This window comes from Salminus brasiliensis, chromosome 9 (genome assembly GCF_030463535.1).
Source record: "Salminus brasiliensis chromosome 9, fSalBra1.hap2, whole genome shotgun sequence".
Taxonomy (NCBI): Eukaryota; Metazoa; Chordata; class Actinopteri; order Characiformes; family Bryconidae; genus Salminus; species Salminus brasiliensis.
Genome location: NC_132886.1, coordinates 35221632 through 35245646, shown reverse-complemented (window position 1 = coordinate 35245646; position 24015 = coordinate 35221632). Strand labels below are relative to the sequence as shown.

The 24015-nt window shown below is 42.8% G+C and overlaps 1 protein-coding gene across 2 annotated transcripts; it reads left to right on the top strand.

Annotated features, from left to right (window-relative positions):
- Positions 1-139: 139 nt before the first annotated feature.
- acin1a (apoptotic chromatin condensation inducer 1a) lies at positions 140-23230 on the top strand. 2 transcript variants are annotated; one of them, XM_072688271.1, is made up of 18 exons: positions 140-311; positions 4360-4425; positions 4540-4651; positions 5305-5360; positions 5559-8876; positions 10418-10561; positions 11294-11379; positions 14908-14968; positions 16745-16790; positions 17129-17283; positions 17387-17527; positions 17911-18070; positions 18577-18722; positions 19580-19687; positions 20136-20243; positions 20786-21092; positions 21187-21287; positions 22083-23230. In XM_072688271.1, exons 1-18 carry the CDS (start codon positions 174-176, stop codon positions 22383-22385), a joined length of 5556 nt encoding a protein of 1851 aa, XP_072544372.1. In that variant the 5' UTR covers positions 140-173; the 3' UTR covers positions 22386-23230. The 2 variants fall into 2 exon arrangements, with proteins under 2 accessions (XP_072544372.1, XP_072544371.1); XM_072688270.1 differs by having other exon boundaries at positions 14905-14968.
- Positions 23231-24015: the final 785 nt, after the last annotated feature.

Sequence of the window (24015 nt, the reverse complement as noted above, 5' to 3'; positions counted from 1 at the left end):
ACAAATAAAATTGAACATATATATATATATATATATTTCTTTTATTTTGACTGTTTTATTTTAGGTCCTGTTTTGTTGTCCCGGAAACGCGCGGCCCCCCTCTCTGACGTAACCTCGGAGGGCGTTGCGCTTCCACGCGCCAGAGAGCGGAGCGAGAGTCGAGTCGCTTCATCATGGCGGACCTCGAAGACGTTACGCTGGACGGGAGACCGCTTCATTCCCTCCGTGTGGCGGATCTAAAGGCGGCCCTTGAGGAGAGAGGGCTTTCGAAGAGCGGACAGAAAAATGCCCTCATCAAGCGGCTCAAAGGGGTCAGTTGGAGAGACGTTTTGGGTTCGGTATTGGGAGTCGGAGCCAGGAAGGCACAGACCGTGATTCGAGGCCGAGTGTTGTTGGTTGTGAGTGGAGGTGGAGGAAGAGGAGGAGGAGGAGGAGAAGGAGAAGAAGGGGGAGGAGGAGGAAGAAGGGGGGGGTAGCCAGCTAGTTAGCCGGGTTGTTCGGTTACTTTGTACAGTATGTCCTCGTCCCTCCATCTTTTCAGTCGTGGATTTGTTGTAAACAAGGCCGAAGTCTTCTTCCATCGGCTACTAGCTACTTATTCGAGTTGTAGCTAGCTAGCTTCGTTCTACCTTAAAAGCTGCAGCAATTTCAGTGGGAAGCTGCACCGTTGTAACTGCTGCAGCTTTTAAGGTGGAACGGAAAATTCGAAAAAGACCAAGTGAAAGCCTTAGTTTCGGGGTAAAATGTCTATAAAACGTGTATAAAAATAGCTTATTAATAGTTTATTATCCAGTTAGTGAATCTAGGAGTCAGAAATAACCGTGTGAAGTGCCCGTGTTTTCCCAAACCCATTACCCAGCTGTTAGTCATCCTTAGCTAGTGAGTTTTTCAAGTTGTCGGCGTCGTCTCTGCGCTTTGTGTGCCAGGGCATGAGGCGTTTATATGAGGGTGAGGGGGTTATAACACGAAGCCACGTTTAGGGATAAATAAGATGAGTTTTAAGATCGCTTTCACGTCAATCAAATCCATCCTTAGATTTAAAAAAAAAAAATATCCAGTCGCTGTAATCGGGGTGTAAACAGGAGGAGCGCTGTGTTGTGTTGATTAAGGGGTCGTCAGAGTTAGCTAGGTTAAGTTGGTGGTTGTTGACTTGTTTTCCACCCACTACTCCAAACGGCCCTTAAGGGTGGTCCATAGAGTGCAGTTATTTTAGGCTAATGTTTGGCTTGATGCACGTCTTCGTTGGAGATGAGTAATGTGGTGATGTGGTTAGTGTTGGGCGATAGATCGTCTAAACCGGTAACCGTGGTGATCTACCACTGTAGCTATGTGTCTCCATTATCAATAATATTTGTGAATCAATAATCAATCGTATTCAGCAAAGTCAGTAATTAGAGTTCATACATGTCCTGGAAAACCTGATCACTGTTGAAACGTACTTGATGTTGTGGGAATGTTAGCTAGTTGGGTTCCGTTTTTTTTTTTTTTTAGGTGAAATGGTAGCTATCATTGTGTTGGGCAATTTTTCTGTCTTGCTAAGCGTTAACCTGATATCCATTGTTTGGATTAACCACACTAGTAAGCAGACCCAGGCAGGGCAGCAGAAACTGGTTAATCTGGTCTTGTTAAGATTGCAAATGGTCCTGCAATCCTTTCTTTTTTACTTTAGGACTTTGTCAGACGTTGGTATGTTTCATGATGATAAGGTCTTTTGTGTACATATTAATATGGGTTGAACTATGTTTTTGGTTTGCTTTAGGACTATATCATTGATACAGCCTAAAACCGGACAGTGAATGCAAGTGAAAGCTTGGTTACTGCCATCTCACTTTGCTCTTAGGGCGGTGTTGTTGCAGTTCATCGGTCGAAATGCAAATATGTTTTGCACCCATGCAATGTCAGTGAGGTTAATAGCTTAGATACAGAGCTATTCCTAGATATACACACTTGTACCGTGAAAAGGATAGCAGGTAATGTCCATGTACAAAGTCTGAGGCAGCAATACAGGATCAGCATTCCAACTTTTTGCAGTCAGGCCATATTAATCAGTATTGTTAATAGACAACTATTTGCCCAAATAACAGTCCAAGCATCCTTGCTGAGTGTAGTGTTTCCTCATTTTGCTTCTGCTTCTCTAGTTGTACTGCTTGTGACGCTACCAAAGATTACAGATTGAGACTCATTTCCAGTCTAGGAAACACTTGGAAAAAAGACGATTGCTAAAATGTCCTGGAAATCCTGAAAAAGTTTTTATTTTTTACTTTTTTGAGTTTTCATGTTTTAGCCACTGATGCCCAATTTCTTAGAAAGTTGTAATGCTGCGCTGTGGTATACATAAGGGATACATAAGTCACAGCTCATTATACAAATATGTGTCATCTGTGATTGGACATTAACGCATGTTCCTTACACATACTGGCAAACTTGCCTGTTAGCAACTTTTCAGTTTTCTGGCTAGCTAACATCAGTCATCTACATTGAGTCCAGCTGTGTGTCATGTGTTCCCAGTTTGGTGACCGATCACATTTTATTAAGGATGAAAGTTTGTCACAAATGAATAAGGCATGGAAAATAGTCACCCGTATATGCAAAGCTTTCACTGTGGTCATGACTTTATCACATCTGCAACTTAGACTATTATTTAACAGTCTACCAAAATGACACCAGTCTGTTTAGCACTGGCCAGGTCAAGGTCAGCTCTGAAACTAATGAGCCTCACGTTTGAGAAACACTTGAAAATTTCTTGTTTTATTTTAATTGAAATGATTTGCATATTGTACTAGATGTTAAATACTGCATCTAGTAACTATGTGTGTATAAACACGTGTGTGTGTGTGTGTGTGTGTGTGTGTGTGTGTGTGTTTTCATGCTTGTATATCGTGGACAAGTGTCCTGGAAAAGCTCTGAGTTACACTACAGCTCATAGGGTGTCAGCTGTAGCATATTTGGGGTGTTTATGCACACATACACTTACCTCTGTTGAGCAACGCTAAGCCACTGCTGATCCACCACTCTTTCTTTGTTGCTGGGAACCCAGCAATGCTCTGTATGAAAGCATGTACTAATACGAAATTCCCATTTGGGATAAATACACACACCGTTACACTACTGCTAGGTACAGTCCTCATGAAATTGCTATGTTCCTGTTGCCAAGCGATTTGTTTAGATTTATTGTTTCCTGATTTATTGTTTTTTGTGCTTTGTGTTATTTAAGACCTGGCAGTTTACTGAACATGTCATTTACTGGGAGCTTTAGATTGCTTTGACAGAAGAACTCAAAATGCAAAGAAGGGGGAGTTAACATTTACAGTCTCAAGGTCCCATTGAAGTATTTCTAAGGGAAGGAACAGGACAAATCAGCAAAGAAACAAAGGATGTCTAGCTAATAAAGCCCTTTTCATGCCCAAAAGCCGCAACATGAGCAGGTTTCTTTTACTGGCGACTGAGGTTTTTACACATGCAGTCTTGAAACAGTATTTTACCTGGAGACACACATTTATACTTACCTTGAAAGTGCTGCTTTACAGGGCATGACCTCCTCAGCATGAAATGCAACAGGTTCTTAGTTTATGAATCATAATCAAATAAAAAAAAGTGTAGCAGTATACATGACTACATTGTGCTCGGCGTCAGGTTGAAAAAAGACGTTGTTATACTCTGGTCAGAAACTTGGAGTCTGCACCCCTCTCACACTACTCAATTTTTTCTCCGCTGTCGACTCTGACTGGAGAAAAAATGCAGACTGAAGCCAACCAGCCCAGACTCAGGCAAACTGACAATTGGGGCTAAAATTGTGGTACAAATCGTGTGGTGTAAAAGTTGGGGCCTTCATGGATTACATTAATGATCCTTAGGTGCCCATGACCATGTCACCGGTTCAGTTTATTCTTTCTTGCACCACTTTTGGTAGGTATCAACCACTGCATGCCAGGAACATCCCAAAAGATCTACCTAATGTTTTGGAAATGCTCTGACCCAGTTGTCTAGCCATCACTTCCATTTGACCCTTCAAAGCGGTCTCAGATTCTTATGCTTGCCCAGTTTTTCCTGATTTTATCTCCGTGACTTCATGATTGCCTGATGTATTTCACACCCTGGCAGATGCCACTGCAGATAAAGAGAATGTCTTTCCACCTTTACGTCAGTGTTCTTAATATTATGACTGATCAGTGATCTGTCTTTGGCTATTCACGGTGAAAGAGGCGCAAGACATTACTGTAGTATAGTGTAGCACTACTCAGGAAGCAGAGGCTCATTGACTTTCTGAATCTGTTCATAACGCTCTTTTGTTTGAAATATATTTGCAAATTGAATTTATAGTACCGGATTTTTAATTTAGCCTTTGTGCATGTCTAACAGGCTCTCATGCTCGAGAACCTCCAGAAAACCTCAACCCATCATGTTGGTCTGCAGCCAAACTCCCAGGTAAGCACAACTAACTGGTTACACCTGCTTACTAAAACATACTTTGACCTTTGCTATGCTATGCCTAGCAAGGCTGTGACCGCTAAACCCTCTTTTAATCTGGCCATGCTTCAGATTGGGGAGGAGATGAGTCAGAACAGCTTCATTAAGCAGTACCTTGCAAAGCAACAAGAGCTTCTTAGGCAGCGTCTGGAGAGGGAGGCACGTGAGGCCATTGAAACTGATGGTGAGTTCTGTTTTTTGTTCCTACCCCCTCCAAACATAACTGTCTAATTTCCATTTTTTTTATTCTTTCAGTTTTTGTTTTATTTTGTTCCATATATATATGTGTGGTGTGTGTGTGTGTGTGTGTGTGTATATATATATATATATATATATATATATATATATATATATATATATATATATATATATATATATATATATATATATTACCGCTCTGTACAGCTGTGCTGCTCTGTGGCAGAGAAATGTTTGGGACTTTTGCGTGGCCAAGACAGGCTAGCCTTATGTTAACTGCCCTCCTGTTGGCTGTGCTGAAGCCCACAGGGTGACTGTAAGAAAGGTCTAGATTTGGTTATATGAAACTGATCGAAAACCGACCAATCCCTTTGTGCATCTCTAAATTTTGTCACGTCCGATGCGGTCACCTTTACCTAACGTTGCGTTTGTTTATTTATTTAATGGATTCAGTCTGGGTGCACTGGACCGATGCTAAAATTCAGTATTTGATGTGCACATATTTGCTGATGCCATTATGTAATTGTTTCTAAAATGTGATGCTACGTCTGGCTAGATTATTCCAATGATTTACAATCTTTGCATAACTTGGTCTTTGATATGCACACCAAACCATTCTGAATGATGTCTCTCTCCTAGATCATGAAGACCATGCTGACACTAACGATAACAAAATATGTTCTGCACCAGATGAGGTTGGACCATCTATTTTATCTGTTTTATCTCTGTAACTTTTGTTGTTTCTCCTTATGGACATTGCATGCACACTTCCAAAGTTGTGAATTAATTTTGACAGCTTATAGAAAGTCAAACGTATTAAAATGTCTGCTTTGTAGTTGATTACTGTATGCCCAAATGTCCTGTCAGTGATGTTTATACCTTTTCTCCACTAGGATACTGCCCCTGCATTAGTTGACCAAAATAAACCTGTTGCCCCAGTGGGTGAGGGATTTGTCACTACAAGGCGCAGCAGTGCTCTTAGAGAAAGGGACATTCCTGCACAACCATCACCTTCTGCACCTAGCCAACCAGGTGCTGAAGCTCCTTTGTCTGTCAGGGTCAGGGGTAGGAGGAGTCTAACTTCAAGTCATGTACCTGTTGATAGTGATGAGGATAGCGAGGGTGGGGAAGACGATAATAATGAAGAAGAAGAATGGAAAATGACTGCTCAGCAGAGTAAAAAAGCAGAGCCACCCAGAAGCCGACCAGTGAGGGAGAGGTCTGGGAATTCTCGTCAGCAGCAGCCCCCGCCACACAGACCCTTACTGTCCCAGCAGCTCAGACAGCCGACTCCTCCTCCCTCACCTCCGCCGGAGCTTTCATTCCCTCTTCCAGACACCCCTAAACAGAGTCCCCCTAGTCCGGAAGAACCGCCTGGACAGCACGCATCTAGCACATCAGGCTCTGAGAGCTCTAGTAGTAGTAGTCGGAGCAGCAGCCCTGAACCAGAAAGTGATCATTCTGAACGCAGGCCAGGTCCACTCACCCTGCTTGCACAGAAGATGGAGTCAGAGGGAGCTTTCTCTGGGGCAGAACGGCGTAGGTGTGTGGAGGAAGAAGATGGCACTGACACTCCCTCCACGTTTCCAGACAGAGGCCACTCAAAAGTAGTTGTATCTGCTATTACACACACAGCTAATGCGGCCCAGCGCAAGCAAGCCCTGAAACGTGATCGACTTGCAAGGGCAGAAGCCCTTGAGAGGGACGAAAGTGAAAGAGCTTTGCAACGAGAGAGGGAAGAAAATGAGAGAGCTTTGGAGAGAGAGAGACTTGAGAGACAACTAGCTTTAGAGCAAGAGAGATTGGAACAGGAACTGGAGAGGGAACAAGCTTTGGAGAGGGAGCGGCTGGAGAAGGAGCGGCTGGAGAGAGAACAAGCTCTGGAGAAGGAGCGGCTGAAGAAGGAGCGGCTGGAGAGAGAACAAGCTCTGGAGAAGGAGCGGCTGGAGAGAGAACAAGCTCTGGAGAGGGAGCGGCTGGAGAGAGAACAAGCTCTGGAGAAGGAGCGGCTGAAGAAGGAGAGGCTGGAGAGAGAACAAGCTCTGGAGAGGGAGCGGCTGGAGAAGGAGCGGCTGGAGAGAGAACAAGCTCTGGAGAAGGAGCGGCTGGAGAGAGAACAAGCTCTGGAGAAGGAGCGGCTGGAGAAGGAGCGGCTGGAGAAGGAGCGGCTGGAGAGAGAACAAGCTCTGGAGAGGGAGCGGCTGGAGAAGGAGCGGCTGGAGAGAGAACAAGCTCTGGAGAAGGAGCGGCTTGAGAAGGAGCGGCTGGAGAGAGAACAAGCTCTGGAGAGGAAGCGGCTGGAGAGAGAACAAGCTCTGGAGAAGGAGCGACTGGAGAAGGAGCGGCTGGAGAGAGAACAAGCTCTGGAGAAGGAGCGGCTGGAGAGAGAACAAGCTCTAGAGAAGGAGCGGCTGGAGAAGGAGCGGCTGGAGAGAGAACAAGCTCTAGAGAAGGAGCGGCTGGAGAAGGAGCGGCTGAAGAGGGAACAAGCTCTGGAGAAGGAGCGGCTGGAGAAAGAACAAGCTCTGGAGAAGGAGCGGCTGGAGAGGGAACAAGCACTAGAGAAGGAGCGGCTGGAGAGGGAACAAGCACTGGAGAAGGAGCGGCTGGAGAGGGAACAAGCACTGGAGAAGGAGCGGCTGGAGAAGGAGCGGCTGGAGAGGGAACAAGCTCTGGAGAAGGAGCGGCTGGAGAGGGAACAAGCACTGGAGAAGGAGCGGCTGGAGAGAGAACAAGCTCTGGAGAAGGAACGGCTGGAGAAGGAGCGGCTGGAGAGAGAACAAGCTCTGGAGAAGGAGCGGCTGGAGAAGGAGCGGCTGGAGAGAGAACAAGCTCTGGAGAAGGAGCGGCTGGAGAAGGAGCGGCTGGAGAGAGAACAAGCTCTGGAGAAGGAGCGGCTGGAGAGAGAACAAGCTCTGGAGAAGGAGCGGCTGGAGAGAGAACAAGCTCTGGAGAAGGAGCGACTGGAGAGAGAAGCTCTGGAGAAGGAGCGGCTGGAGAAGGAGCGGCTGGAGAGAGAACAAGCTCTGGAGAAGGAGCGGCTGGAGAAGGAGCGGCTGGAGAGAGAACAAGCTCTGGAGAAGGAGCGGCTGGAGAAGGAGCGGCTGGAGAGAGAACAAGCTCTGGAGAAGGAGCGGCTGGAGAGAGAACAAGCTCTGGAGAAGGAGCGGCTGAAGAGAGAACAAGCTCTGGAGAAGGAGCGGCTGGAGAAGGAGCGGCTGGAGAAAGAGCGACTGGAGAGAGAACAAGCTCTGGAGAAGGAGCGGCTGGAGAGAGAACAAGCTCTGGAGAAGGAGCGGCTGGAGAAGGAGCGGCTGGAGAGAGAACAAGCTCTGGAGAAGGAGCGGCTGGAGAGAGAACAAGCTCTGGAGAAGGAGCGACTAGAGAAGAAGCGTCTGGAGAGAGAACAAGCTCTGGAGAAGGAGCGACTAGAGAAGAAGCGGCTGGAGAGAGAACAAGCTCTGGAGAAGGAGCGACTGGAGAAGGAGCGACTAGAAAAGGAGCGGCTGGAGAGAGAACAAGCTCTGGAGAAGGAGCGACTAGAAAATGAGCGGCTGGAGAGAGAACAAGCTCTGGAGAAGGAGCGACTAGAAAAGGAGCGGCTGGAGAGAGAACAAGCTCTGGAGAAGGAGCTACTAGAAAAGGAGCGGCTGGAGAGAGAACAAGCTCTGGAGAAGGAAGCTATGGAGAAGGAGCGGCTGGAGAGAGAACAAGCTCTGGAGAAGGAGAGGACAGGGATGGAACAAGTTTCGGAGAGAAAGCAATCTTCCCAGTCCTCCTCAATGAAGTTGCATCTTCTCAAAGATCCTGTGAGCTGTGATGCTTCATCTCCACTCTCTACATTTTCTATGTTGAAGAGGTCTCTCAGTAAAGACGATAATGCACCAGAGATTGTTAAACCTGTGCAGACAAAGTCTTCAGAAGACAGGGAAGATAGAGTTTTATTATCATCCTCATGCAAGGCAGATTGTGAAGATTCACAAAATAAATCAGCCCCACATGTTGATCATAAGATGCCCAGAGATGAAAGTAATGTACAGAAGACCACTCCAGAGCAGCAAGAGAGGGAAGGGAAGAAGGAGAAGAGAGGAAGACGACATTCATCCGCCAGTGACTCCTCTTCTGACTCTGAATCTTCATCTTCATCCCATTCGTCTCATTCTTCCTCTTCCTCACAGGATAAAACTTGCTCTGCATTAGATGGCCTGAGGGTAAGTGCTTTTCAGATGTTTAATTCACACCTGAGCCATTTACACTGTAGTTTTGAGCTGTAAACATCTTGATTACATTGTGCAAGTTGTTATTGGAAAGGAGTCCAAATTAAACTTAATTAGCTGGCACAGGCAGTCATATGCATAGGAAATGGGAAATTAAGTACTTCCAGGTTTCCTAACTAAGCAAACCAGTAGGTGTACTCACAATATAATGCATCAAACTTTACTGATCTTCTTCTAGTTTCATGGTACAACAAATGTCTATAATACAAAGTCCCCAGACAGAAAACAAATGGTCAAATACTTCTACACACTAACCTTCCTGAAACATATCACCATTTCTGTCAGGTAAGGATTACACCAGACTTTTAAGGGAGTTCTTGTTCGTGTCAGTCCGCCCATCCAGGCTGAACACAATCATGACCCATTCAGTTTTCAAGGATGACTGATGGGCGCATATTTTTGTTGTCATGCAAAAATCTTGTATCTCCTATATTTGTGTTTTGACTTTTTTATTTTACGCTTTTTGTTGCAGTTCTTGTTCTGCCAATTAATCCACCTGTCCATAGCTTCCCCTAGCACGAGCAATGCTCCTGACACTAGGAGGGTAAAACACTCCTCTTAATTGCCGGGCAGTATTTATATAAATATAATATATAATTGTCTCGAGTGCCGAGTCCCCAAAAGACAGCCTGTGCTAAGACGCTTGTGCCGGTCAACAATGATGAGGCGAGAGGGCGTCATCTACCCACCTGGAGCGAGCCCAGCAAATTGTGCTCTTTTGAACTTCCAAAGCGGCATAGGCTGCGATCCGAACTTGCGACCCCAGGCCTATAGTGGCAGGACATTAGATGTGGAGCCACTCAAAGCCCTACCGTTTTCTAAACTAGTTTAAGTTAACTAAATGCACCAAAACGACTTGCTACGTTGACTTCCTTTAAAATATTTTGGAGATGCAATTTTTGCATGACCGTGACTTTATAAGGGCGCATAGAAGTGTAAATCTATGTGTAGCTGGTTTGAAAGACTTAACTGAACATTTGAGACACTTTGACTGAGCAACAAAATGCCCAAACATGTACCCTATACTTTAGAATAGCAGCTAAATTAGGCAAACTCTAGCTGAAGTGTGAACCTAGTTTATTAAATGCTTAAATTGGCACACATGGCTGGAAGGTAATCCTTACCTGAAAGGATTGAGCTGCATAGAAATGCATCTAATCTTGTCACAGTAATACTGTTAGACCATAAGTTCAGACATGGCTGCATACAATAACAAAGGAAAGCAAGGCCAAAACAGTTAACATGCAGTGCAGTAGGGATGGTTTGCTACATGCCTGTATGCTAAAAGCTACATTTAACTCTGCATTTCTTAGAAATACCACACAAGTCTGCAGTTTTTTTGAGTCATAGTTAGCCTTAGATACCCTTAGATACACTTTTATCCATGCCTGAATTTTAATCACTGGAATGGTGTTGTCCCCGCTGCTCTTGTCAGATGAGGCGTGCACATTTGAAACATTTTCTTTCCATTTCAGACAGAGAAGTCCAAGGGGATCAAGAGAAAGGAAATTCAAGAGAAAGAAATCCTAAACCAGCATGAGGGTATCATGCCAAAACACAGAAAATACGGCTTTACAGAGGAAGAGAAAGTAAACAGCAAGGACGTCAGCCCAAGCAAGGTAAGAGTGTCAGCTTCTCATTCCATTAGTTAGATTTGCATTCAGTGCAATTATGGAATTGTTGTAATTGTCTGTAAATATCACTAAGTGCTTACCACTTTAAGTTCAAGTAAAAACCACCTGCTATTAGTACCTGAATAATAGACTAGAACTTTTGACATGGGCAGAAAATAAGTGAGCACATTGGCCCACTATTTGCATGTCATGGACAGAGGCCTGCCAATTGACATTTTAAATGCCTTAAATGTGAACTAATGAACTAAACATGTGAATGTTGAATTTAGTGACATAAGCACACATTACTACACAAGTGCAAGCCTTTAGAGCCTATAGATATTCTGACAAACTCTGCCTCCCTTAGTTACTGTTACTTTGTCAGTCAGACAAGCGCATGGGCACCAAAGAGATCTTAAAGTCACAGAAAAGGGATATTTTAAAATAATAAACTTTTCACAATATGTTCTGACAAATGAATATATATCAGTTTGGAACAAACAAAGTATTATGGTAACTGTTTACGTTAATCAAACCAGTTATTCCCACCTTCAGGATATATTAGTTATTTTTCTGGTCTATAAACCAAAAAATCTTGCTCAAGACCACTATAGGACAGGAGAAGGCAGGACAACACAACATATAGGAATAGTAAAATTTTTCATTTGAGCCAGAGTGCTCCTTTTAAGTTGTTCATGCATAACTAATTGTACTCACTGCCCCCTTTGTGCTTCTCAGAAACCTCGCCTCAAGGTGCCGGATGAGGAAATAAGCAAGAGGAAAGAAGACTCTGAAGAGGAGGATGCTAAAACAGATGCTGAAAGGTCTGTGTTCCAAAATCTTTCTTTATACCTCGAAAAACAACAACCAGCATTCGTTCATAAGAACACAACAGATTCATAACAATCAAAGGACCTTCAGACCACTAAGAGAGAAATCCAGCAGGTCATTTTACATCACTTGCGTTACGGTTATTAGTTAAACACTTTGTCGCCCATTGATGCATCACTTTAGACCCTTACAGTCAATGTTAGCTTATGATTTTGTGTTGGTATTTATAATGTAGCTTAGAATAGCAGTGCTAATAAGCTCAGATTCCAGTCCTCCAGTTTTCTGACTCCTGTTTCCAAAAAACGATCAACCCTTATGCTCCTGAAGTTGTTTGTGAATACTAGGGCTTCAGTACTTTTTATAAAATTTCCTCACCCACTTTGACTCAACCAGTTGGAAGTGCATGACATACACAAGTGGCCACTCGCAGCTAAACTGGGATTAAACTTGGAATACATTACAATAGTAAATGTTCACTATATTCAAAAGGAATTTTAAATAGGCGAGCCTGATGTGTGTACATCTGTACAGTCCATATAAGGCGACGAAGCCATAAAAACAGCCTGTTCTGGCTGGGCTGAGTGAACATGTTGTGCGCACATGAACGCCAACACAATGTCTTGTTTACTAGTGTGATAAATGAGTCCTGGCTTTGCGCTTTTGAGTGCATGCTAGTAATAACTGTTAATTCTGTTTTAAACTGGTTGTAGTTTTTAGTTATTCAGCTGAAGCACCTTAACACTGCATCATATTTAATGTATAATCTTAATTTTGATATAAATATTTGCTAGTGCAGGTCTGTAGGATATCCCAAAACAATGATATTAAACCATTACAATCTGTGCTATATCAAAATAAAGTAATTCAGATTGAGTCCTGGAATCGAATAACAAAAACATAGTTAAACATTAAAGTAAAATATATACACATGGTATATATCACATCTCACAAACTCTAGGTGCGTCTTCAAGAATCCTGAGTTTCCCCAACTGGTAAATACTGCTTTATTGGCTGTTTGACACAAATGGTACAAATCATATTTCCCAGTTCCTACACCACTGGAACCCAGAATAATGCTGCCTCATTTAATAATGTGGCTAGTTGACTATATAGGGAGTATTGAGTCGTTTGGGATTTAGCCTCTGTGATTTGATCAGCACGTGGCTGCGACATGGGCTTGCGTCTCAGTCCGTACACTAACATACTAACTAAGTACCCTAGTATCTCTAAAATACACCAGCATCGGCAGTACATTCATTAATGTAGTTTGTGCATTGAGTCGCGGCCACGGTGCGTTTGAATTCCCGGCAGGCACTCAGTAGGACTTTCCTCGCATTCGCCTGTGCATTTGCTCCACTTAGCCGTTCCACCTTAAATTGAGCATCAGCTGCAGTCTGGCGTATAGTGCGCCATAACGTTACCGCTGCAATCCTTAAGGTGGAACGGAGAGTTCCAACAACACGCTGGCGTATAAGAAGACAACGTCAGCTTTGGAGAGCAGGGTCCTATCCCATCCTCCCCTTTTTCCGGGTTTACGAAAACATGGCTGTACTGCGTGTTTAATTTAACCTGAATCGTGGCTGGAAAACGGACTAAGTGGCCTTTAAAAACTTGCCTTGCTCGTCGTTTGGTGGTTTATGGAGCGGCTACGTTAGTTACGTTAGTGCGGCGCAGAGACGACAGAGAGCTGCTAAATTACGAAGAGCGTTTAAAACTGGTATTTTACTGGGTCTTCACAAACATACAGCTGGCACGTTGTCTGTTTCTTCGGCTAGCGGGGTCTTTGTTAGAGATCTGACCATTAGCTCCGAGCCACACTACAGCGGCTCTGTCAGCCGGAACGTGAGCGGCTGAGGCGAGGTTTTGTGAATGAAGAGTGAACGCTGTTGACGTAGCGTGGCAGCAAGCCAGGGCTACGCAAAGCCACTACGTTTATCGTGATTTTGCGAACTGCGTGGTTTCCTAAGCTGTAAGTGAAGGATGATTGTAAGTGTTTACGGATAATAGAATTGCAGATTTCCCTGGTTGATCTTAGTTGCACACTTTAACTATGTACGCAACGTGAAATAATGGGCCTGGGTTTCCGTGTTTGAACTTAAATTATACCGATGTGTCACTTACTACCTATAAAGTTCTTCAGAGCTGTTTGATGTGAACTGCTCGGTTCAAGAGAAGCTTGGAGTCAGATTGATTCATAGTGGCGGTGATGGGAATCAAGCATCCTGATGCTTAAGACATTGTTGTGGTTGAGTTTTGAGGCTTAACTTGTATTAAGATTGTGAATTTGGTACATGCAGGGTGTTGTAAAAAAAAAATGCCCCCAAATAAAACGTTTTACAATTTAACGCTATCAGCGACGATACATATAACATTTGTATAAGTAGTGAGTCAGTAAGTTTCCTAATAATGAATTGTTTCACATCAACCACTGAATCTTTATAATTCCCTTTCAAAACTACAAAGCTTTAATTTTCCTGAAGCACTCTGTCCTAACCATAAATGTTTATTGCCACTTTGTGAGTAAGAATCGAGATTATGAAGGGGAATTCAGAAGGTTTTGAAAACTGTTATTCTGTGTTTTGGTGTGAAATGATACCTTGTGGACAAGTTGACTCTTGTCAAGTTGACTCTTTTCTATTGAAAATGACTGGTAAACCAACCAGTCTTCACTGCCTACTGAGTTTTATATGTAATGTTATTGGTAGTAAAATGGCACTAAATCTAAGACTATGTTTACATAGGGGACTGTTGTGTTTTACAAGGTCCTCAGTGTACATCTCTGCAATCAGCGTATTAAATATATTTTAGGTGAGAAGCTAAGACTGTTGTAAAGCAATGTCTCAGGCTCCAGGCAGTGTATTCCTAACCATTTACCTGTAATGACTTAATGTCAGGGAGTTTTTAGATCTGTGGTCTGCAACCCTCCCCCTGGAGAACTAACTTCCTGCAGGTTTTAATTTCAACCCAGATCTAATACACCCCATTCAGACAGTAAGGACTTCTGAAGGCAGTAGTTGGCTAGATCAGGTGAGATGGATTAGGGTTAGATTTGAAGTCTGCAGAAGGTTAGCTCTCCAGGAGCATGGTTGAAGGCCACTGCTTTAGAAGCATTAAAGGCTTTGGATGTCCAACATCTGACCAATTCTGAGTTGGTACATTTCTCTAGAATGGAGTGTTTCACTCCACTCTAAATGACCATGTCAATGTATAATTAAGTTAAGACCAACACAAATGAAGTCAAATTGAGTTTTTTGTGATGTGTTTTTGATGTGTTGGTTAGAACAAAGGTTTGGTTGCTGACTTCTCTGTGTATAGATTTGTTCTCTTAGACCAGAAGCTCACCTGATTTAGTTTAATTAAGGATTGATTAGATAAACTAGGTCACACACATGACGTTGTAATGTGTTGGTTATTAGTTTAGTTGTATTATATGTTCTAATGTTGGTTTGATGCTAACAAATAATTGGAGCTTCGTAGTTATTCATCACACTGATTTATGAATGTTTTACACCCCCCAGCAGTAGCGTTGCGAAGGAGGCAGCAATGGCAGAACCTGAGAAGATTCCAGAGAGCACAGAGGAGGTAAGAACGTGGAAAGTTAAACTTAACTCTAACTCTACCCAAACTACCAACCACATACACAACCACTTTGGGCAGTGGGGAGCACTTGAATATGGATATCTTAATTAACCTGCAGTTGAATGTAAATCATAACTCATAATATCATGACCTACTGTCAAAAATGTGGCCTTTTTCTTTTTTTCATATTTCCAGTAGCATGTCAAAGTTTCTAGCTATATATTTGAATCGGAGCCCGAGGTTTGAAAGGTTTATAGCCAGTTGTTTCTTTTGTTTGTTGTTGAGTGTAGTCCACTCAAGTATGTTGTGCTGTTGTATGAACCTTTGCTGATGCTGTCCTTGACAGAAGCAGCAGGGGGCACTCTCACTCTGGCTAATGTTTAAAACCCCCTTGATTGCTTTGTTGTAAAGGTGATCATGCCTCTTCCATTGCCCATAAGGGTACCTGCATACTACTACTACTACTACTACTGCGTCTGTTCCACTATTCCCAAGCACCAGATAGGCCCCTGACTCTGCATTGCAGTGGAACACACCAGGCAACATTCGCCACATTGCCATGGACATGGCTCGGAGTAGCTATTTATTGGACTTTTAAATGGCTTTTTAAAGGCGGCTATCCTGGGCCATGCTCATCCTGTGGCTCAGGAAACAGCATCTCTGCTCATAAGGCAATTGAAGCAATTTTTACTCTAAAGGTAGCATAAAATGGACATTGACCATGCTGTCAAGACCTCTTTTTGACATAAGTCCCAAAGAGACTTTTTTTATTTTTTCTTTGCTCTGTTAAACTTTTTGCAGAAATTCTAATGCCTGTTTAATCCACTCCACCAACAAGAACTCTTTGGATATTTTGTCACTGAACCATTGATTCCTGGACTCGCTTGGATAGTACGTTGTTTGTGAAACTGACTAGTATGGACTATTGTGGCAAAACTCCATCAGCCCAGCGACTAAAGACTGCCATTAGCCTTGGTATACTGAGAACTGCAGAATGCTAAGCTATTGGCTGAACACAGAGCATCTCACAAGCAGCTCATCCTACAACTTCAACTCCTCAAGGAAACGGTCAAAGATAACTCGTACGGTCCCAAAATTGATGGCACAAACAGTGGACTCTTAAGGCCTCTTGTGCACCACCACCTCTGGTCTCCATAAGAGCTGCTCTGCCAACCAGATGACAGATTTCTGCGAAAACATCTCAGCCTTCCTTGATTGAACTGTTGTTGATACAATACTTGCAGACGTGTGCTTGAGCCATAGCCATCCCAGGGAAGAACAGGTGTCAATGGTACCGGGAAATAAGTAGTCCCTCTCTGTTTTCTACTTCATTTAATAATGAGACAGTGTAGGTGTTTTTGCCAAAACTTTGCTAAAATGCTGCTTTAACTGTAAATAAAATGCTATTTTATTTACAGTTTATTTAGCTTGACATTTATAAATATTGTACAGTATGAATGTAGAAACATTTGAAAAGTGTCTTAGTGATGTAATCTTTAACTGCAGAACTGGACTGTAAGCAATCCCCTTTTTCGGGACATTTAGTCTGTTAAAAACAAAAACAAAATTTTATTCTGTGACTTTAGATTCAGAAGACTGAAGAGGTGACCTCTTCTAGTTTCTCCATTGTGTGCCTTTAAGCAGCCTGTTTAATTTGTCTCCTCCCTACCTTTCTTGTTCTTATCTCATCCTGTTCCCAAACGTTGTGCTCATCCTCCATTGAACCTGTCTCACCTTTCTCCCTTTTCCGGGCTGTGTTTTATTTTGTCTTTGTTTCAGAACACCATCCCCAGGGCTTTTTCGGCCCGTAAGATCTCTTTGAGCAGTGAGTATCAGAGTATTATACTTTTTGTTGTTGCTGTGATTTATGTTGGGTCATAATAAAATTGGAGGACAAGTTCAGACTGTTTATTAGCTACATAACTAAACTAAATCTACCGTATGATTGGTGAGATCATCATAAACATTTTTCAGACTGTCAGTCACTGTTGAACAAAGCGTGATCCTAACATCACTCTCAAAACTAATGCATGAACCTAATCATATGGAGCAGGTATATGCACCGATTCCATTGCGGCAGTCAGTAAGCAAAGTGTAATCAATCAGAATGTTCCTAAAGAACGGCACATTCTTAAGCTCTCACTTTCTCACTTCCCTCCTTAGACAGCAAGCCATCACCTGGTGCCGGGAGCTCTGAGGGAGAGGCCGAGACTGCACCTGGAACTGCCACTGTTTCCGGCAGGAAGAGGAGATGGGGCTCAAGCACTACAGTTACTGCCAAGAAACCCTCCATCAGCATCACCACGGATTCTTTGAAAGTACATCATAAGCCATTTATTTATTTTTCTGTTGTTTGCAGCCTCACTTTTCTTTTTCTTCCTTTTTTTGATGCACTTTAGTAATTTCTCCTTTTTTGTGTAGTCTTTGATTCCAGATATCAAGGCGGGCCTAGCCCAAGAAGCAGTGCTGGATCTGCACCCAGAGGAGACGCACCTTTCTGAAGAAGAGGACGGAGCAGATGGGGGAGACCAGGATCTAAAGATCAGAAGAACTGTTACACAGGTGTGTTTTTCCTCTGCATTTGTGGGTTGAGATGGAAAACCAACATTTTGAGCCTATATTCTATAAAATTCTTAGTAAATTAGTCCACAATGCAGACAATGCTTGAGAACCTGCCTCAATAGTACTGGTTGTGGGTAATGTTCCATTTATGGAGCCTCTTTGAGGCCCATTCCAGCTTCGTTCTTTCGATGTTGCTTTTTCATGCTGCACTACTGTCAGTGTAGCCAATACCAAATCCATTAAAAATATGCTTGAATAAGCACTGGTCCCAATCTTCTAGTTTTGGTTGGGACATATAACTCCATACAAGAACTGGTGAACTTACTGATTTATGGCTTTTAATAACATTTAACACAGTTTACATGTATCTGCTTGTTGACCAGATCGTACCTGAGACTCAAGAAAATGGACAGCAAGAACACAAACACACTGAGCCTGAGGACGATGGAGAAGGAAAAGAGGAGCTCTGCCAGAAAAGCAAACTGGAAACTTCTATGGAGATCGAGCCATCTTTACCTACGCAACATGTGGAAATGAAGACTGGTGAGAAGAGTGGACAACTCTGTAATTAAAACTATTAATGTATTGTTGAATATTGCACACATTTCAGCTTTATGCAAGTAAGATTTTGTGACTGTTACAGCATAAAGGATTAGCGACGTCTTGGAGGCAAGGGGCAGCAAACAGTCATTTAGAGGGCACGTGTACTGAGGCTATCACAGTTCAATGACGATTCTAGTCAACATTGCTACTAATGGCTATTTCAGTAATCTATTATCTAATTTTCATTTGAATGAAGAGACACCAGTGTTTAGGGTTCATATTATGACACTACAACGTACTGAATTCGCATTCTTCAACTATACCAAGCTTTACTTGTATTTAAAAAATAAATAAAGTATCGATTATATGGACCACAGAAAAAAAAGAGTACCATTTTGTGTGTTTTTAGTGTTATATGTTGGCTTTTAGAACTTAAAAGGAGTTGAAAATACACCAAGTTTCTCATATTCTGCTGTCGTCTGTTCTTCTTCCTGATCTCTACACAGTAACTACCAACGAGACACTAATTCGCCGCTCTATCAGCCAGCAAAAGTCAGGTGTGAGCATCACCATTGATGACCCCGTCCGCGCTGCTAAGCAGCCTTCCCCTCCTCGTGGCAAAGTCTCCAACATAGTTCATGTCTGCAACCTGGTAAGTACTGCTCTTATAGCCTGTAAGTTTGTCTATCTCTGTGCCCATTTAATGGCATCCTCACCCAAAGGAGCTTGGGCACTTAGGGATGTACTTCATAGTTCTTATGAATCTACGTATTTGTATATGTATTTTTGTCCTAGCAACAGTCTTGCACTGTTATATACCAGGCTAATATAGTGTATGAGAGCCCATATGAGTTTTTGGCAGTGAATCATGAGCTCTGCCCAATTGGGTGACTTTCTTGCTCAGACACATCGGATTCAACTCTTCAGTTCTGATTAGTAGGTGTTTTAGAGCCCCCCCCCATTTCTGTAATTGTCTTAAGATGTCTCATTTCTAGAGATATGTAGACAGTATTGTTTACACAGGTGGTAGCGGGAACCAGACAGAAGAGTCTAATGCCTCAAAAAGCTGCACCACAGAAAGAAAGGTCTTGTGGAAAGTATTTTGTACAATGTGTACGCTGCATTGTTGAAGAAAACAGTTGTTTGTTGGTTGTGGTTTTAGGTAGTAAATAAGTTCCTATATTTAAGTGCTGGACATTGTGACCTCTGGTTCCTGCTCACAGTCGTGAACAGTTCTGTTTGTTTGTCCAGGACGGAGCGTTTCACACTAAACCACTTTTACATGAGTTTGTGTACATCTTAACTATTGCGTTTTGCAAAAATGTTGAAAAAGTCGGAACGTTTCGCTTTACTTTAGCAGGCATTTGGCGTTATTTGATTTTGCAGTGATGAGTGCTTGATGGTCTCTAGTCAAATGCATCCAAACACCCTGATCCCACATAAAACCTTTAAAAATTTTAAAAAACAAAACAACAAAAAACTTAAATTTTCTGCTCAAATTTTTCTCAGGTCAGACCATTCACCCTGGGCCAGCTGAAGGAGCTGCTGAGTCGCACAGGCACCATAGTTGAAGGCGGCTTCTGGATTGACAAAATAAAATCTCACTGCTATGTTTCGGTAAGATAAACTTTGTATATATCACACAGTACTGTTCAAAGTTTGTTTTTTTGTTTGTTTTTTTTGCATCTAAACACATTACCTTATCATATTAGAACAAATGCCAATAACCTGAAGTAACAATTTCTCATTTTAAAGAAAGTAGAACAAAACTTGGTTCCAGACCAAGTCCTGGATATCCTAACCAGCACGTAGCGTGTTCAGTTCTATCACCAGCTCACCTGATTTATTATCATTAAGTGCTGATTTACCAACCAAGTGTTATATGATAACTATGAATAATTCTAGACTCCAATGAGGAGAGCTTTGGAGAAGCTTTACCTATAAACCATAACACAGTGATGTAAAACCACTGCTTTTTGTATAAATGTATAAAAGCGAGAGCGATATATGCATGCAACATAATAAATGTTTTTGCTGATTGTCTGACTTTCATGCTTTCCTATAGTACTCCAGTGCGGAAGAAGCACAGGCCACCCGTGCAGCACTGCATGGGGTGAAATGGCCTCAGAGCAATCCAAAGTTCCTCAGTGTAGACTTCTGCCAACAAGAGGAGGTGAGTACAAGATCATTGTTCTCGTCTTAATTTTTATTTTAAATAAGCGTGCACGGACATGGGAATGGTGGGCCAATGTGTATAACTGCTTATGCTAATACAGATTCACAGATGCAGTCATAATTGGGATTGCATCTATCTGTATTTGCATTACAGAGAAAAAACAGCAATTATTCCTATATGCCTACCAATGCAGTAAAATAAAACATGTGGTGCAGCCGTCTGAGCGTTGGTTCAATCTTTGGGAGATCCCTAGTGATGCCACAGCCGTCCGTTATATGGATGGATACGATGGCTATCCCTCTCCTCCCGTCACTCTGCCCTGTAGGCTACTGGCCAGCACATCTGTTGGCTGATGTAACAACTGGGAGTTGGCATTGTCCTCCAAGCTTGTTCAGCTGTTTGTTCAGCTCCTACAACATTTAGTGTCTGAGCATATCACATGTAGCAAGTGGCACAGTAAGCACACCTGATGTAAAGTGGGCCTTCCTTCTGTTGTACATGTTGTGCATTAACTCTTCACCACTTTTACCTCTACCTAGCTGGACTTCCACAGAGGTCTGCAAACAGGAGAGCGGCCAGCAGAGGAAGATAGAGGAGCTGCTGCTGGGCATGGTCTCCGTCCTGCTGTTCCCCCTCTACCTCTCCACCCAGAACGAGAACAGTGGGCTGAACGTGAACGAGAGATGGAGAGGAGGGAGAGAGCTCGTGCTGAGCGCGAATGGGACCGAGATAAGGTCCAAGATTTTGCAAAACCTGGAGATGAGGGGGCATCCCGGCGGTCCCGGTCCAGGGAGCGGCGGCGCAAGGAGAGAGGAAAGAGTAAAGAAAAGAAGACTGACAAGAAGGGTAAGCAGTTTAAAATGGATGATTATTGAAGTCCTAGTTAAATATATACATCTCATGACCACATATATATATTTTTTTCCTTCTCCATTACCAGAGAAAGGACCAGAAGAGCCACCTGCAAAATTATTAGATGACCTGTTCTGTAAAACCAAAACCGCCCCTTGTATTTACTGGCTCCCCCTCACTGAAGAACAGGTAAGGTTTTTTCCTTCATTTTTAGCCTTTCTTGCTGGGTGATCTTCACAGGTGCTGTAGTGCAGTGCATGCAGTTTTTAAGGCGCAATCCCCCTTTAATTTTTTTTATAAGGGACTTTAGAAAGACCATTTCAAAATGTTCCAAAATGTTAGCCTGCCTCGTCCATTCCACAACCCTGTTTGGGGTTTTAAGTTTCAAACGGCTGATGGTTTGAGGTTATGGTGAGAAATCTGAAGTGGTCTTTCTTCATTATTTAATCCACTTTGTGCAATATACCAGTTCAACTGTCAGCAAAATGGCCCCAGAAGAAGATGCTGTCGCCACCATGCTTAACAGTTGGTACTTTGTTCTTGGGGTTAATGCCTCACCTTTAATCTTCCATATTTCATTGTGGTCAAACAACTCCATCTTTTTCTTTGTCCATGTGGTCAGCTGTGAATTTTAATACCTTTCTGTATTTGTGTACAGTTGCTTGTACTGATGATTGATTGGACAGTAGCCACCCGGGATCCCAGACACACAAAACTCTTTTGATGTTGTGTATTGAGTCGCAATAAGTGTTTAAGTGTTCCAAAAATACATACATGCCCACACACTTCTCCCAACCCACTCAAATCAGATCCAGGTCTTTATTAAGGCTGTGCAGACATGCCATTAAAGCTGGGTAAAAGGGCATTGTTATGTTACTGAAAAATTTAATCATGTCAGTATGATGTGCCAAACCTCTTGCTTTAACTCTACACATTTTTACAGCCTGCACTCCGTTTCACTCATCTCCATTCTCTGTCCTACAGGCAGCTCAAAGGGAAGCAGCACGTGCCGAGCGGATGAGGGAGCGAGAGAAGAGGAGGAAGGAGCTCCAGCTGGAGGAGGACAAGAAACGAGAGGAGGAGCGTAGGGACAGGTTGAAGAGCGGCAGTGGTGGAGGAGGGGAGGGCGAGAGAGAGCGGGACAGGGAGAGAGAGCGAGACAGAGGCAGGGAACGAGAGGGAGACAAACGGAGAGACGTGTACCGCCGGCCTGGCGCAGGCGTCGCCGGTGGTAGCCGGCGGTCCCGCAGTCGTAGCGATCCCCCGCCTAGAGACAAGCGCCGCTGAAGTATACCAGGGGCATTCTGGAACTGACTGGCCTGTAATGCACCCTTTGTGCGTGTGCTTCGAAAGCTCTGTTCCCATTGCCCGAGGATCTTGCTGTCTGTCCATCTCCCACAAACTACGTGTCCAGACTTGGTGTATAGACTGCTGTCGTGGTGTTTCCTACCTGGGAAACTAAGGCGCCAGCAGTATTCATTTTCCCCGTCAGTATTTTGAGATTATTGATGTAAGTGGGGTCGAATTTGTGCCATGAATTTCTTTCTTATTTTTATTTGAACTTCCCCAAACATCTGGGGAACAGGGCTTTTAAACTACGTTACGTCACAGCTGGTGCTCTGACAGCAGTCGAAGGGCTTTGCCCGAATGTGTCAGGCTCATTACGGTTCCTAGTGGCGATTCTAGGATTGTGCTGCCTTTCGTATCCTCATAATACAGACTCGCGGACAAGAGGGAGCTGATCCTAAAAGGCACTCGTGCTTAAGTTTGACACGTTAAACACTAACTGTCCTTTCCCTTTGTTGAGAAGTTCTCCATTCCTTTCGAAAGAAAGAGTAAAGATGCCTCAAGGAAGAAGAGCTCGGTGACCTTTATCCAAATCAACTTCATCTTCTGGAAACATTCCTGTCCACTTGTTCGTGGCCTCTATATTGTATACAGCCTCTTGGCTGTCCTGCATGGAGAATGGGATGGATATTTAGCCTCCTCACACATGTTCTAAGGTTGTGTTGTTTTGTTAAGTTTTGTTTTGTTTTTTTTACTCATTTTATCATTTTTAGAATAAAGGCCATTTTTATTTTTTGTCTACTTCTGTAAGTGCTGAATGTACAAATAAAACATTTAAGAACTGATATGCAGTTTCATATGTAGTTCTTATTACTGGTGGTGGGGCTGCACCTGGAAAAAAAAAAGATAAATTTGTAATCTTAGTTTAAAATGATACTGCATGTATTACATGATTAATGCACATGCATATTCTAAATGTTTTTTTTTTTTTTTTTTAAGAGCAGTAAAGTGGTTCTATGGAAGCCCTGCTGGTGACATCCCACATACATAAAACTAAATTGGGGGAATGACCGCTTAAGCTCAGACCACCAGCCCAAATCCAGGGTAAAAATACTGCATAGACCGATTTGGTTAAAAAAAAAATAAAACATACAATGAAACCCAAAAGTCTACCCACTCTACTTACTTCTGATTAGCTGCAGCCAGATGCCTAGTTTTGATTACTGACTGGTTTACGATAAGGAAGAGCGAGGGAGTGTTTTGTTGAGACAGTTTTAAATGTTGATGCACTGCTTCAAATCAAACATGAATCATTACACCCTTTATACATTATTATTATTATTATTATTGTTAATATATGTGGACACATGTCTAGTTGGGGCATGCAGTTTGTGGGTAAAGGTTTTTTTTTTATTTATTTTTTTTTAAAATCCTTCACAGACCGAAGTAAAGAAATGGAATTCGAGCTTTAAAATGATGTCTTGCATGACTACGAGAATCAGGAAAAATGGCAACCAAAATTAAAAGTGTAAACTAAAAAACTAACGCATTACACAGGCCTAATTTCACAAATGGGTGGTAGGCCTCATTTATTAACCAGTCACCACTTTCTTTCAGTAGTATGAATATT

Bases quoted from the DNA above. Each gene is read 5' to 3' on its own strand.
- acin1a (XM_072688270.1), top strand. From the start codon at position 174: ATGGCGGACCTCGAAGACGTTACGCTGGACGGGAGACCGCTTCATTCC. The intron at 14,969-16,744 runs GTAAGAACGTGG...TCTTTGTTTCAG, and splicing joins TTCCAGAGAGCACAGAGGAG to AACACCATCCCCAGGGCTTT. The intron at 16,791-17,128 runs GTGAGTATCAGA...TTCCCTCCTTAG, and splicing joins CCGTAAGATCTCTTTGAGCA to ACAGCAAGCCATCACCTGGT.